The 14,602-nt window shown below is 49.4% G+C and overlaps 1 protein-coding gene across 2 annotated transcripts in view; it reads right to left on the bottom strand.

The window, feature by feature from the left end:
* The window catches only part of Nphs1 (NPHS1 adhesion molecule, nephrin), a 29,068-nt gene extending 16,075 nt beyond the window's left edge, over positions 1 to 12,993 (bottom strand). The window contains exons 1-20 of one of the 2 annotated variants that reach the window (XM_076931732.1): positions 12,213 to 12,993; positions 11,907 to 12,122; positions 11,708 to 11,830; positions 11,406 to 11,534; positions 10,818 to 10,899; positions 10,335 to 10,438; positions 9,659 to 9,786; positions 9,413 to 9,584; positions 9,117 to 9,274; positions 8,768 to 8,912; positions 8,541 to 8,665; positions 6,956 to 7,142; positions 6,723 to 6,852; positions 6,423 to 6,595; positions 4,725 to 4,865; positions 4,504 to 4,644; positions 4,062 to 4,183; positions 1,309 to 1,480; positions 1,066 to 1,222; positions 826 to 977 (exon numbers count right to left, since the gene is read on the bottom strand). In XM_076931732.1, coding sequence (XP_076787847.1) covers positions 826 to 977; positions 1,066 to 1,222; positions 1,309 to 1,480; positions 4,062 to 4,183; positions 4,504 to 4,644; positions 4,725 to 4,865; positions 6,423 to 6,595; positions 6,723 to 6,852; positions 6,956 to 7,142; positions 8,541 to 8,665; positions 8,768 to 8,912; positions 9,117 to 9,274; positions 9,413 to 9,584; positions 9,659 to 9,786; positions 10,335 to 10,438; positions 10,818 to 10,899; positions 11,406 to 11,534; positions 11,708 to 11,830; positions 11,907 to 12,122; positions 12,213 to 12,312 — 2,857 coding nt within the window. In that variant the 5' untranslated portion in view covers positions 12,313 to 12,993. The remainder of the gene's footprint in view (positions 1 to 825; positions 978 to 1,065; positions 1,223 to 1,308; positions 1,481 to 4,061; positions 4,184 to 4,503; positions 4,645 to 4,724; positions 4,866 to 6,422; positions 6,596 to 6,722; positions 6,853 to 6,955; positions 7,143 to 8,540; positions 8,666 to 8,767; positions 8,913 to 9,116; positions 9,275 to 9,412; positions 9,585 to 9,658; positions 9,787 to 10,334; positions 10,439 to 10,817; positions 10,900 to 11,405; positions 11,535 to 11,707; positions 11,831 to 11,906; positions 12,123 to 12,212) is intronic. The other variant, XM_076931725.1, reaches the window with a different exon arrangement.
* Positions 12,994 to 14,602: the final 1,609 nt, after the last annotated feature.

The following is a 14,602-nucleotide window of genomic DNA, read 5'->3' as shown; positions in this document are numbered from 1 at the left end:
TACACCCTGAATAACATTTCCAACCACACTCTCAAGCCACTTGCTTCTAATGAAAATGACCTCGGCCGGGCGGTGGTGGCACACGCCTTTAATCCCAGCACTCGGGAGGCAGAGGCAGGCGGATTTGGATTTCTGAGTTCGAGGCCAGCCTGGTCTACAGAGTGAGTTCCAGAACAGCCAGGACTACACAGAGAAACCCTGTCTCGAAAAACCAAAAAAAAAAAAAAAAAAAAAAAAAAAAAAAAAAAAAAAAGAAAATGACCTCACTCCTAGTAGGAGGGACATGTGACTGACTAAGTCATGTCAATCACTATGAAATTGAAGTGAGGCCATTGAGGTACAAATGCACACACACTGAGGTGCAAATTTCCACACAGTCATTAGAAGAACAAGAGCTGTATTCCCAGGTTAAGGGGGTAGCTCAGTAATAGGGAACTTACCCAACATATACAAGGCTCTGGATCTGACATCCTACAACCCCCACTACAAAGAAAAACCCAGCTAGGCATGGTGATTCCCAAATGTAACCCGGCCCTTTGGTGGTTAAGGTTGAAGGCTCACCACTTTGAGGCAGGATTGGCTACAAAGAAGGTCTGAGGTTAACAAGTTTGAGTAATATAACAAGTACAAGGTTAGCCTGGGCTACATAGTAAGTCTGAGGTTAACCTGAGCTAGCAAGATCTTGTTCCAACAAAACAAAACTCCATTCCCCTGCATCAACACCTCTCAGCTATCAGAAGCACTTCCTGGCTTTGGTCAACCAGGAACTTGGCAGGTGACCCAAGGACCTGCCCCCCACCATCCTCCCAGCCACTCCCATCGTACTGATGCTGACAAGCTGGATGTTGGTGTGGTCTGAACCAAGGGCATTGGTGGCTGTGCACTTGAAGAGGGCATAGTCCTGGGCTGCAGACACGTTAGCAATGGTCAGGAGGCTGCTGTGGACAACACCCTGGTGGTACCTGTGTTCTGTGTACCTGGAGAGAGTGCACATTAAGGCTCAGAAAGGCAACCCAGGGCTGGATGAATAGAGTTGGGGTAAGACCTGGCTATACTCAGGTTCACCTGGGGTCTTGGAGATCCAGAGGGACCCCATTTTTGGTCCAAGTGAAGTCGATGTTGGGGACACCCCGGGCACGGCAGTGGAGTGTAGCTGAACTTGTGCTGTCCCCAGCGGCAGCCACCTTTGTTAGGGGGGTAGGCTGATCCACCTGGGGGGCAACTGGGATGGATTGAAGGAGCACTGTGATGTTGAATGTTGAAGCATGCAAGAGTGGTGGGTTACAGGCAGACCTCGAAGTTACCCACATCGGACGACAAGACGAACAAGTCCTCTGGCTGCAGGAGCCACCCCATTGTCCACGATGCACTGGTATGCACCAGCCTGGGACAGTTTGGCCTGGCGAATCCGCAGACGCCCCGTGGATCCCTTTGACATCTTCTCCATGTCATCCAGGTTCAGATCCTCCTCTTCTTCTCCCTAGCATCCCAAGACACAGGAGCTTGTCCCCAGTCTGTCCTCAGATCATGCCTCAAACTGTGTCCCATCTGTCCTTTCAACCCCCTTCCACAAAGTTAAGAAGTGGGACTGTTTCTTGTTATCCATCCAACCATTGATTTAATCCATCCATCCATTGACACCAATCCAGTTGTCAATCACCCACCCATGCATTTGTGTAAACACTCATGCATGAAACCAGGATGGTAGTCCTGGTTCATCTAACCATCTGTAGACTGCAGCTTAGTGGAAAAGCCTTGGACAGTCTCAAGCACACACACACACACACACACACACACACACACACACACACACACACAAGCTGAGCTTCATGTAATGGTTCATACACACTTGGAAGGAAGAGGGAAGAAAATCCCAAGTTCAAAGCTAACCTGGACTACATAGCAAGTTCTGGGTAGCTTAGACTATAGATCAAAATTCTCTCTCAAATATAAATGTCTTAGAATGGTAGCACAAGCCTGTCATTCTAGTACTTGAACCTTGGAGTCAGGAGGGTCAAAGTGATTCAATCCCATAAGGGCAATCTCTGCCACACAGCATGCTTGGGGCCAACATGGGTTACATCTCTAGTGGTTCTCAACCTGTAGGTCACAACCATTTTGGGGGTGGAGTCATAAGACCCTTTCGCAGGGTCTCGTACCAGGTCTCCTGCATATCACATACTTTACAATTCACAATAGTAGCAAAATTACAGTTATGAAGTAGTAATGAAATAACTTTATGGTCCAACAAAATGGACCCTGGGAGCCGCCCCACTGTCTACAACGCACTGGTAAGGGCCAGCCTGGAACTGTATTAGAACTATGAGGAACTGTATTAAAGGGTAGCAGCATAAGGAAGGCTGAGAACCCCTGCATCAAAACCTGTCTCAAAAACAATGGGGGCCCAAGTGATGATCCAGAAGATAAGAGCACTGGCTGCTCTTCCAGAGGACCCGGGTTCAATTCCCAGCAACCACATGGCAGCTCACAACTGTCTGCAATTCTAGTTCCAGGTCTGAACTCTCACAAAGACATACATGCGTACAAAACACCAATGTATATTAAATAAATAAGTAAATAAAAAGCAAATACAAAGCAATGGACCTTGAAGATAGCTCCATGGGTAAAGACACCTGTGGTTGAGCCTAACGACCTGATCTCCTGACCTTCATACACATGCTATGGCATGTATGCATTACACACACACAAACAAAACACGCACACAACAAATAAATTTAAAACAACCACAACAAACAGCAAAACAAAAACCAAACCTACCTTGCCACCCATTTATCTTTTCACCAACTCACTCACCAGCTCAACACGAGGACCTTTCGTCTTTGTCCTTTACAGTTTTTAAACATTCTGTATCATTAGTTTGTGTGTGTGTATTTATGTTGATGTGTGTATGTATGTATGCATGTATGATGATGTGTGTATGTATGTATGCATGTATGATGATGTGTGTATGTATGTATGATGGTGTATGTATGTACACATGTATACATACATGTATGTATGTACATATGATGATGTGTATATGTATGCATGTATGATGATGTGTGTATGTATGTATGATGATGACATGTGTATGTATATATGTATGATGACATGTGTATGTATGTATGATGATGACATGTGTATGTATATATGTATGATGACATGTGTATGTATGTATATATGTATGATGATGTGTGTATGCATGCATGTATGATATGTGTATGTATGCATGCATGATGATGTGTGTATGTATGTATGTATGATGGTGTATGCATGTATGTTTGATGGTGTGTGTATGTACATATGTATGCATGTATGATGTATGTATGAATGAATGTACGTATAATGATGTGTGTGTGTGAGTGCAGGCACATGTGTGTAACAGCATGCAGGTGAATAACTTGAAGGTCAGGTTGCTCTTTCCACCCTGGGTCCGGGGACTGAAGTCAGGTCACCATGTGCACATAGTACTCTTACCCACTGCACCACCTCACCTGCCCCATTTTTCTTCCTTCAGGGCACCAAGCCATGCAGCTTTCTGCACATTCATGCCATTTTTCACTCCTCTGTGTCTACATTCATAAATATGTACACCTGCTTATATACATAATACATAAGCACATATATGTATATGTTATATATGTGATATAGATGATATATCATATATATCATGTGTATTATATATATATGCATATATATATATATATATATATATATACCTCAGACTTCCTTCTATTCACCTGCCTGCCTTCTAATCCTATTTATCCACCCTTTAGTCTCAATCAAGCATGGAGTTCCCCATCCTACTATCTATTAACTTATCTTTTCAGTCATCCACCCACTTTTTGTTCCTCCATGTACCCACTTACACACACACACACACTATTCACTCATTCACACCTTTGCCTGCCATTGACAAAACCAGTTCCGGAAGATACCCTGACCTGTATAGTCACACATGGCTTCACACAGTGTGGCATCCACTCCTAAGGCAGTAGTAACCAAGAGACTGATTGCACCTTCCTAGCTCCGCCTCCATCCACCAAAGGCTAAGTGCTTACCAGTCTCCCCCAGCTGAACATCTCTGGAAGGATGGGATTGGCATCAACGGTGCAGACTATATCCACAGAACCCCCAACATTCACCTCAGTAGGGTCCTGGAGGGCACGGATGGTGGGAGCATCTATTGGGAGACAGGTGCTTGGAGAAGGCACTTAGGCCGTGACAGGCCCTGCGGGGTGAGGGAGGAGGGGTGTCTTTGAGGTGTAGGGAATAGTTTGGAGGTGGGTACCGCTTGCCCTTTATGGAAGAGAATTCTCAAGATAATAAGCCTGTTGTTATCGTTGTGTCTCTGTGATTATTAGAGTCTGGTGTGTGTGTATGGGGGCCGGGGTGTACCAGAACAATGTTGGGGTGAGGTTGAGAAAACTTGAATGGGTGTGACTTTCACAGTAAGACCAGCTCCTGGAAAACCCTAGTTTTCCGGGTTTCTGAGGGGCTCACAATGCACATCCAGCTTCAACAGCGCCTCGGCAGTGCCCTCTGAGTTCTCGCAGTGCAGCTGATAAAAGCCATCGTCAGCTCGGGTCACATTCCACAGCTGCAGAGCCCCTCCAGACAGGATGCGGTGCCGGGGACCCCCAGCTGGGGAAGGAGAGGGTCAGGAGCCTGGAAGTCCCTCCCATCCTCCTGAATCTGTACCCTCCTCTCGACCCACATCCCACCTGGGCTGAGGCGGTAGCCTCGGAAGGTCCAGTTGAAGGCCTCCGGGGTGGGGTTAGCAGACACTGACACCGGCAGCAGCGCCTGGCCCTGCTCCACCACAGTCACTGCCCGCACTTGCTCCTCCAGGAACTCTGGAGGGTCTTCAGAGGGGGTGCCCCAGGAAGTCAAGAGTCGGTAAAGTTAAGGCACTGAGTTCAAGGGTTAAGGCGAGGGTCGAGGCCAGGACTAGGGTAGTGGACGGACAACTGAGCTGAGATCTGACTGTAAGGTCCCAGATAGAAGCTAAAACCTGGCAGGACGGTTCAGCTGGGAAGATTATGGCCAAACCCGCGTTCAATGTCGAGGAGCACCAAGACAGGAGGTGAGAACCTGCTTCTTTAAATTATTCTGTGAGGCTGGGCAGTGGCAGAGGGGCATGCCTTTAGTCCCAGTACTTTGGAGGCAGAAGCAAGCGAATCTCTTGTGAGTTTGGGGCCAGCCTGGTCTACAAAGCTAGTTTCAGGACAGCAAAGACTACACAGAGAAAGCCTACCTTGAAACCCAACCCCCACGAAAAAACAAACAAGAAAACATTTTTAAAAGTTGTTTTCTGACCCCTCCCTGCTCACCATGGCACAGACACACGAGGGAACACACACAATAATTAGATATAATTGCAAGTGGGGTGTGGTGGCACATGCCTTTACTCCCAGCACATGGGAGACAGAGACATGTGAATCGCTTGTTAATTCCAGGCCAGCCAGAGCTACTCAGTCAGACACTGGAAAAAAAGAAAAAGAAAACAGAAAACAAAACAAAACAAAACAAAACAAAAAAACAAAACAAAACAAAAACTCAAAACACCTAAGAGCCAGATATGGTCGTACAGGCCTACAATTCCAGCATTTCTGAGATAGAGGCACAAGGATTGCTGCAAGTTCATGGCTTTCCTGCCCTACATGTTGAGTTCCAGGTCAGCCAGGACTACATAGTAAGACAATTTAAAAACTTAAAACTAGGGCTGGAGAGATGGCTCAGTGGTTAAGAGCACTGACTGCTCTTTCACAGGTCCTGAGTTCAATTCCCAGCAACCACATGGTGGCTCACAACCATCTGTAATGAGGTCTGATGCCCTCTTTTGATGTGTCTGAAGAAAGTAATGGTGTACTCATATACATAAAGTAAATAAATCTTTAAAAAAAATGATATGTTAAAAAAATTTAAAAGGGGAGGGGGGGGGGGGAGAATGCCGGAGAGATGGCTCAATGGTTAAGAGCACTGGCAGATATTCCAGAGGTCCTGAGTTCAATTCCCAGCAACCACATGGTGGCTCACAGCCATCTGTAATGGGATCTGATTCCCCTTCTGCGGTGTCTGAAGACAGCAACAGTGTACTCAAATCATAAAATAATAAATATTTTTTTAAAAAATAAAAATGGTCAGAAATAAAATGTTATGACTCATTTCTAAAAAAAAAAAACAAAAAAACAAAAAAACAAAAAAAAACTTTTAAAATCTAACAATTGAGAACTAAGATCCAGTTTTGCAAAAAGATGGCAACTAGTGCCAAGCTAAGGTTGGAGAGCGTGGATTGGAACTGCTGCCATCCTGAGATCGGGATGAAGGTTAGGAAAGTTACAGACTCTGGATAAAGGTAAAGGTAGCTGGGGTCTGCAGGGAATGGGGCGGGAGGGGCGGTGCCAGGCCTGCGCACTTACACAACACGTTGAGACGGTAGAAGGAGCTCACAGTTTCACGAAGTGCTTCACTGTGGGCCCGGCAGGTGACCCGGTGACCGTGGTCTCGGGATGACACCCGAAGAAAAACACTTCTGGATGCAGCGGAGCCTTTGAACGGGGCGCTCTGGGGTTTTGCGGCCACATCTTCCAGCCTGTGCAAGTTTGGGAAGTTGGGTGAGGACCCAGCTGGTTCCCGATGCTTAGGGCACCGAAGGAACAGGCAGGGAGGGGAAGGGAGGGGACGCAACATGGACCAGATGGGGCTTCCTGTAAACTCACCTCTCTCCTTCCTTGTCCCAAGACAAGTTGACTGGGGGGTTGCTGCTGATGCTGACGCAGGTCAAGTTCAAAGCATCGCCTGGGCGCAGCGCGGATGAGTTGGCCAGGATGGTCAGGTTGGTTGGGGGAACTTAATGGATTAGAGATTGGGAGGCTGAGGAACCTAGGCTACCAGGTTCGGGTCTACACCGCCCCTCTTCAACACTCCCCATTCGCTGGTCCTGCGTGCTTACACTGCACCACCAGCTGCGTAGACGCACTGAGCTGCCCCGCCTTGCAGGAGAACTTGGCTCGGTTGTCCGGCGGACCTATGATCAGCACCAGCTCGCGGGAGAAAGTGCTGCCGGACTTCTCCACACTGCCCAGCTGCACACGCCGGGGCTCCTGGGGCTGCCGTGGCTCGCTCACCGGGCGCGAATCCTGAGGACCCAAACAGGGTGGGTGGCCGCTAGCCCAGACAGGGCCTTTGTATGATGAAGGTGCCCTCAACAGCGGCAGCAGGGGTAGGGTCTGGAATTGAGTATCTCAAGTTCTAGCCTCTCTGGCCTGCCTTGGTAGTCTTGGGATCTTTTGTTCATTGTGCACCGCCCCCAACCCCCGACCTCACCAGCCCTTTGCTTGCTGCAGATACCACACCCCCAAACCCAGAACTGTGATATTTACAGAACACTGTGTGTCAGGAAACTCCCTTGAAATTCCCAAACCTGGTATATTACTCTTTCCCTTTTCTTTGCCTCTGTTGTTTTTGCCTTGTTTTGCTTGAGAGAGGAGCTCACATAGTCAGGGTTGACCTCTGAGTGAGGTCTTACTCCTGTAAGTACCCTAGCCAGGGATGATCTTGTACTCTTGGCCTTCCTGCCTTCAGCTCCCAAGTGCTAGGATTACAAGAGCCGCCTCAGGTGTTTTTCTTAAAAATTCAGGCTGCTCTTCGAGAAGATCAGGATTCAATTCCCAGCACCCACACGGACGCTAACAAACTACTGTAACTCCAGTCCTAGGGCATCTGACACACGACCTCCTCAAGGCATCAGGGATGAATGTGGTTCACAGACAAAATACCCATGCACATTAAAATTAATAAATAAAAATGTCAAATTTCAAAAACTTTCCACTCTCCCCAAAAGTTTCTCTGACCTTTTCCCTAATTCCAACATTAACCCTTATATGTCCCTGCCTCTGTCTCTGTGTCTCTCTGTCTCTCTGTTTCCCTATCTCTGTCCCTCTCCATCTCTTTCCCTTCCTTCATTCTTTATTTTTCTTAACATTCGCTTTAATGTGAATGAATTTTCTTTACTATGAATGGAATTATAGTTACTTTATCTCTAGACTTTTTCTATCTTGACCCAAAGTTCCTTCTTTTATCCTGGAATTATTTTTTCCAGAACTTTCTTGGAGGTTTCATTAATTCTCATGGCATTTGTGACTTTTCATAATCTCTAGAGTTTTCCAAGAAATATGGGTGTCTCCACATTCTGATGGGGTGGAGGGGACAAAAGGACCAGAAGGCTGGTCAGGGTTTTAATCCAGGCAGAGTCGAGTGAATCTGTCTAAATCTGAGGTCAGTGTGGCTTACATAATGAGTTCTAGGCCAGCCAGGACTATATAGTGAAACCCTGTCTGGAATAAAAACAAACAAAATTCAAGGGCAGCCTAGATTACACACACACACACACACACACGTACGCAGACAAACAGAAAAAAAAGAGGAAAAAGGAAGGAAGGAAGGAAGGAAGGAAGGAAGGAAAGAAGGAAGGAAGGGAGGGAGGGAGGAAGCAAAGGAGGGAGAAAGGGAAGAAGAAGCTTTTTCTTGGTTTCTACCTTAAGCCAGATGAGGGAGGGTTCTGGGTTGCCTCCAATGGCCAAGCATACCAGCCTCACCCGAGTCCCAGTCCGGATGTACTGCCCCTCTGGGGGTCCCTCAATCCACAGCTTCTGGGCAGGGTCTAGTGAGAGATCGTGAAGAGAGATGTTTTCAATCTGGGCTGGATCCTCAGGGTGAGGTCTGTGAAGCCTGAGGCCTCTCTGGGCTCCAGGTTAAGGCTCACATTTCACATTCAAGGTGAGTGATTTCTTGAAGGTTTCCTTGCTGAAGGCATCACTGAAGGCTTCACAGGTGAGGGGCAGGCCATTGTCTTCCCTCCGCACTAAGAGTGTCAGATTGGACATGGAGATGTGACCACCATGAAGTCCCTAGCAAGAAGTGAGCTTCAGAATTTAGGGCCTGAGAAGCTCCCACCCATGGTAGCAGAGGTCTGGGTCCATCAGACCCAAGCAGGGACACATGAAGCCTTCCCACCCTCTCTTCTGTCAGACCCAGGAACTGGGGCCTCAGTCTGGGTTCCTCTGGGCCCAGAGCCTCAAGGGATGTCAAACTGTCATCTTCTACATCCTCACATCCATGACTGTCTCATCCGTGGGCAGCAACTGCCGTCCACCCAACCACCATCGCAGCAGGACCCGAGGGCGACTGGACTTGGTAAGGCAGCAAAGGGTCACATTCTTGTTCTCAGACTGTGATACAGATCCCAGGATGGTAATGGCACTGGGGGGGACTGAGGACAGACACACCAAGGAGAGATGGAAATTCAGACCAGGTTCTTCAATCCAGACAGTAGGGGCTGATGGTGAGGTCTTTGGTATCTGATTGGCCTGATATGAAGCCACAGAAGGCTGTCTGGGTATGGACTCACAGGTGACCTGCAGTGTGATGCTTCGCTCCTGGGTCCCTGCAGACACGCTGTTGTAGGACTGACAGCTGAGCTGAGCTCCATGGTCTTCAGGTCGGACAGTCATCACCAGCACACTGTGAGCCACAGCCTGGGCATGCTCTGTGCCCCAAGCTATGGACACTGGTTTACCGTTCTGGACACAGAAGCAAGCCTGGTTATGTCAACACAGCTCCTTCCCCATCCCCCATGTGAGCCCTCCATCCTCACCTTCAGCCACTGCAAGGTAGCAGGTGGATTTCCACCTCTGGCTATGCAGGGCAACTCCAGGTTCTCCCCTGCCCGTACATGCCCCTCATTCAGGCCTGGCCAGTCGATGACAGGAGGTCCTGGGGGGACTGGAGAGCATAGATCACTCAGGGATCCTGGGAACCCCATCTACTCTTTCTGGGTGCTATAAACTGCCTTAATCTCCTCTTGTGGGCAAGGGAGATGGTTCAGGAGGTAAGGGTACTTGGCAACAAGCCCAACAACCTGACTTCAAGTCCATGGTGCAAGGAGAGACTTAATTGCTGAAAGATGTTCTCTGACTTCTCCACTTGGCATGTGCATACACACACGCACACATGCACACACAACAACAACAACAACAACAATAATAAATCTTAAATTATCCTTGAATGCTTGCTTTTTGTTTCCAGTGCTGGGCTTGAAACCTGGGTTTATGCTCATCCCAGGCCATATGCTATGGCTGAGTTACAAAGTCCAGCCCTCAGCAGCCCAGGCTGGCCTTACTGTCCTTTTGCCCCCATCTCCCAAATGCTGGGATTACAGGTACACAACATGGTGGCTGATGACAATGTCTGAGTTTTCTACCATTCTTAAATCTCCCCGTGCTCCCAAATCTCATCCTCTATGCTCACAACTACCCACATTCCCCACTCACATAGAATATTCATGGTGAATGAAGTCTTTATGGGAGTGTCCATAGCTGGGTGGGATCCCTCACAGACTAGTAATTGCCCATTATCCGAGCTCTGGGGTATCACTCTGCCATGGAGAAATAGAAGTTTCTGGAGTCAGAGTTGTCATTTGAAATATAGGGATCCAGATGAAGAAGTGGATGTCCCAAGTCCCCACTTTTGGCCAGTCTCCACACTGATTTATTCTAAGATCTAGAATGCCCTGGGGGAGATTTGGAGGCTCAACAGTGAAAGTTGGCGTGCCCAAGGTCCTTACCTGGGCTAAATACTTTTACTTGATACCTACAAACTGTGGTTACCATCAAGAATTTTTGAGAGTCAAGGTAAGGAGTTGGGTCCCAGGTATTTATATAATTCGAGTTTCCATACTTGCATCATTAGGTTCTGAAAGTCTTGTGGGACAACCTAGAACACAGGACACAGGAAGGAAACCCCGACTTGCACACCTGGCTTCGGCCTCTGTGATGAGAAGTTTCTCCTCTGACCCCTCATTCACGTTGAAGGAGACGTCCAATACAGGCTGTCCACCTTGGGGAAACAAGAAAGCTGGATAGAGGGGTGCTGGGTTCTTCTTCCAAGGTGGACGTGGAAACGTGCTCAGGGCAGACAGAGCACCCCCTTCTTATTGGCTCTGAAGGACAAGAAGCTGGGGTGCCAGTTTGGTCCCCCACACATTCAGGACCCCCTGAATTCTGGGTTCCCAGGGCTGTATTATTGTTTCTCCTTTCTCCTCGCCCCTCCATCTGTATACAGTGGCACCTCGCCCCTCCATCTGTATACAGTGGCATCCATACCTCACTTGAGAGCTCATCTTCTCTCTACCCCAGACCAGCCATCTTGCTGTTTCCTGGGAGTCTCCTCACACTATCTCTTTCTTATCCAGCACATCAATTGGCTTCATTACCATTACCATGGTAATGGTGGTAATGTCTTCAGGGAAGACATATTTTAGGGGCCCAGAGGACGACACTTGGCAGAAACACCCTTCCCATCCCAACAGTGTCGGGTTGTCCTACCAATTCACTCCCACTTACTCTGAATGAAGGTGATGTCAGGTGCTGGTTTTGCATCCCCAGACACACAGGTGACCACATACTCCTGCCCAGCTATCCAGGTAACTGTGCTTCCTGCCTCGGGGGTCAACAGAAGCACCTTGGGGGAAACTGGTGGGAAAGAGTCTGGGGTAAAACACTGTTTAGAAGATACATGAAGGGTTTGGCCAAGAAGTCAGAAAATGAGACTGTACCCAGGGCCCAGGGTGGAGGACTCCCAGGTCTGAGGGAAGAGGGCTGGAGCCCAGATTGGTGACTCCCTGAGGGGAGGCTCTCACCCATACCTAGGATGGAGAGGATTACTTTGGGAGACACGAGCTCGGGACCCAACTCAGAGCGGCTGACTTGGCACTCGTACTCTGCGTCATCGCTGAGGTCGCAGGCTTCAATAAGCAGGTGGAACTCACCTGGAGATGGAGCCACCAGGGTCACCGCCACTGTCTCTGCCAGTGCCTCAGGATCTCAGGCTCTGCTCTATCTCACCTTTAGCGCTGTCTCCTTCCAGGCTGTACCTTGGGAAGCCTGGGATCCTAGGGTTTGGACCCAGAAGCAGCCCATCCTTAGACCACTGCACCACACTGCCAGGGGCCCTGACCCCGCACCACAGCTTAACTGTCGCCCCTTCCACAGCAGTCAGGTTTTCAGACACAGCCCAGAAGCCTCGAGGCGCTGAGGTGGGGACTGGCTGCTGGGCCAGGCCTGGGGACACAGGAGATTGACAATAAGAGAGGAAGGTGGCACTTGAGGGCGTGTGCACTACAAGTTCACTCACCTGTGCGGTCCACTCACCTGTGGTCAGCATTCCCACGAGCAGCAGGGGAGTGAATCTGGAAGTTCTGTGTATTGGGGTTGCCCCAGGACCTCTGACGGTGGCCCCCTTAGTGCCCATCACCAGAAGCTTGGCTTGTTGCTGTCTTTCCTGAGCCTCTGTGTCCCCTGCTTTGCTTTTGATCTTTTTCTAACTTACCCTTCTCTCCTTCCTTCCTTCCTTCCTTCCTTCCTTCCTTCCTTCCTCCCTTCCTTTTCTTCTTTCTCCTTATCTTCCTAGACTCCTATCTGTGACTGTCTTGACTGTGACTGTCACAGTCTTTCTGTCCTGGAGTCGCCTTTTCTGCCCTTTTCTCCCCCTGTTAACAATTTTTTCTCTGAGTTCCAACCGCAAGCGCTCAGAAATGCCCCCTCTCTTCTCTGCTCTTCTTTCTTACCTATTACTACCTCCCTGTCACCCACTCACAGGCACTCAAGAGCACCAGCTGCTCTGAGTCCAGCAGGTTCGCAAACCCAGAAAGCCAAAGCAGTCAGCTGCAGCATGGAGACATTTCTTGGACCCAGTGTGAGCTCACTCTGCTGCTTCCCCCAAGTCCTTCCCGAGTCTTCCCAGCCAGGCAATGAAATCCCCTGTCAGCACATGCCAGGAACATTCTTTGGTGCCTCCCCAGCTCTGGTGACCCTAAGGTCCTGGGAGAGCATTTCTGACCAGGGCCATCTCCCAGCTCAAGATGGGGCCCAGAGCTAGGCCTGTGTGGGTGGGAAGGGCACAACTCCCATCCCCCAGTGACATCTTTGCAGCCCAGACTGTGGCAAGTGCCCTTCTTCCCTCAGTGGCACCAGGCACCTCTGCTGGAGAATATGCAGGAGTGTGTTTCTAAACCAGGAGAGTGTGGGACAGAGAGAAGTCAACTGTGCGGGTGTGGCTTTCAGAGTGTGCGTGTTCCAAGGGAGGTGAGAGCCGATTTTCATCTGTGAACATATTTAGAGTGTCTGGTAGGCACAGAGCATCTGGACAGTCAGTAGGACTATGTCCACAGCCCTCAGTCTGTGGAAACCTGGTGTGCTCAGACACAGATAAACACAGGGTGGGGGTCTCTGGGAGCTGGAACATCTGAACACCAAGGCCATGTGCCAGTCCTTCTGTTTCCTCAACTCCTCCATCTCTCCTTGTGTGTGTGTGTGTCTCTCTCTCTCCAGGATGATTTATCTTCTTATTCTCCACATCTTTGATTCTGTCTCCCTGCTCCTCCTCTGCTCCTACCCCCTTCTCATTTCTGTCACTTGAGCTGACCCCTCCTTTTCTGGTCCTTGAATTTTAGAAGCATATGTTGACTGGCCTGCCCTCCCAACCTGGGTGCACAGCCACCTTCGCCTGGGATAAGCCCCTGCCTATCTCCTACAGGAATTGTAACTGTTCTCTTTTGCCCCATATTCCCTACAAACCTCCCACCTCATGGCTGCTCCTCCTCCAGGAGGCAGTCCAGACATCTGGCCTCAGCCCCCCACAGCTCTCTACCAAGGGTGAGCCCTCTGGTCTTTCTCTCCTGCCCAGCCCCATTATTGATTCATTACCCTCGGTCCACATTTCCTTCTCCAAACCCATCAACACTTCCTGGGAAATGGATCCCATACAGACCTAACCAGGGGGCCTTTGCCAGATGGTATCCTTGGGGGCCAAGGTGTAGAGCTGCCAGTTGCTGGAGCCTTTAATTACTGCAAACCTTCTACACTCAGCCTTGGCTGTTTTCCTTCTCTGAATGCTCTGGGGATCCCAGGCTCTCCATTTTTCCATGCCTGTGGCCCCAGAGTGCCAGGAAAGGGAAGCTGTGTCAGGTGTCTGGAAAAACAGCCTCATCACCTGACTTCCTCCCCAGGACTCAGGAGTCCTAGGCTCAAGCCTGTCCTATTTCAAAACACAGAAGCCAGGAGGAGTTCAGGCATAGGTGTGGGGCCTCCCAGGACTCTCTCTCCCAGGCCTCCAGCCTCCAATCCCTCCACTTCTATAGGACTCAGCACAGCTGTTCAATCTTTTGGTTTTCCAATCCTCCGGGGGCTCGTGGGGGCGAGTGAGAAGGAGATTGGTTGTCAAATCCAGTAGCTTTAAGACTTAAGACCAGATATTCTGAAACTGGCCCAACTCCACCCCACTGCAGGCTTCAAGGCTTCTCAGCCAGCAGAGGTCTGAACCATGTCCTCTGGGCAAGTCCAACCCTCTGATACTTAGAAGTACCAGTCTGAGCCCTGAATGTCATTTAATTCTGAGAGGTCCAGGAATGTTAGACTTGGGGTCTCAGACCCCCAACACCCTCAGCCCCTTCAGTAAGCTCAGGGTCCCTCCCACCTGCTCTGCCAGCTGCGCTGCGTGGGAACGCCCAGCTGGGCTGCACGGGAGCTGTCAGGACAAGCTG

The sequence above is a fragment of the Arvicanthis niloticus genome, chromosome 1, assembly GCF_011762505.2.
Source record: "Arvicanthis niloticus isolate mArvNil1 chromosome 1, mArvNil1.pat.X, whole genome shotgun sequence".
Lineage (NCBI taxonomy): Eukaryota > Metazoa > Chordata > Mammalia > Rodentia > Muridae > Arvicanthis > Arvicanthis niloticus.
This window is presented reverse-complemented; position numbering and strand designations above follow the sequence as displayed.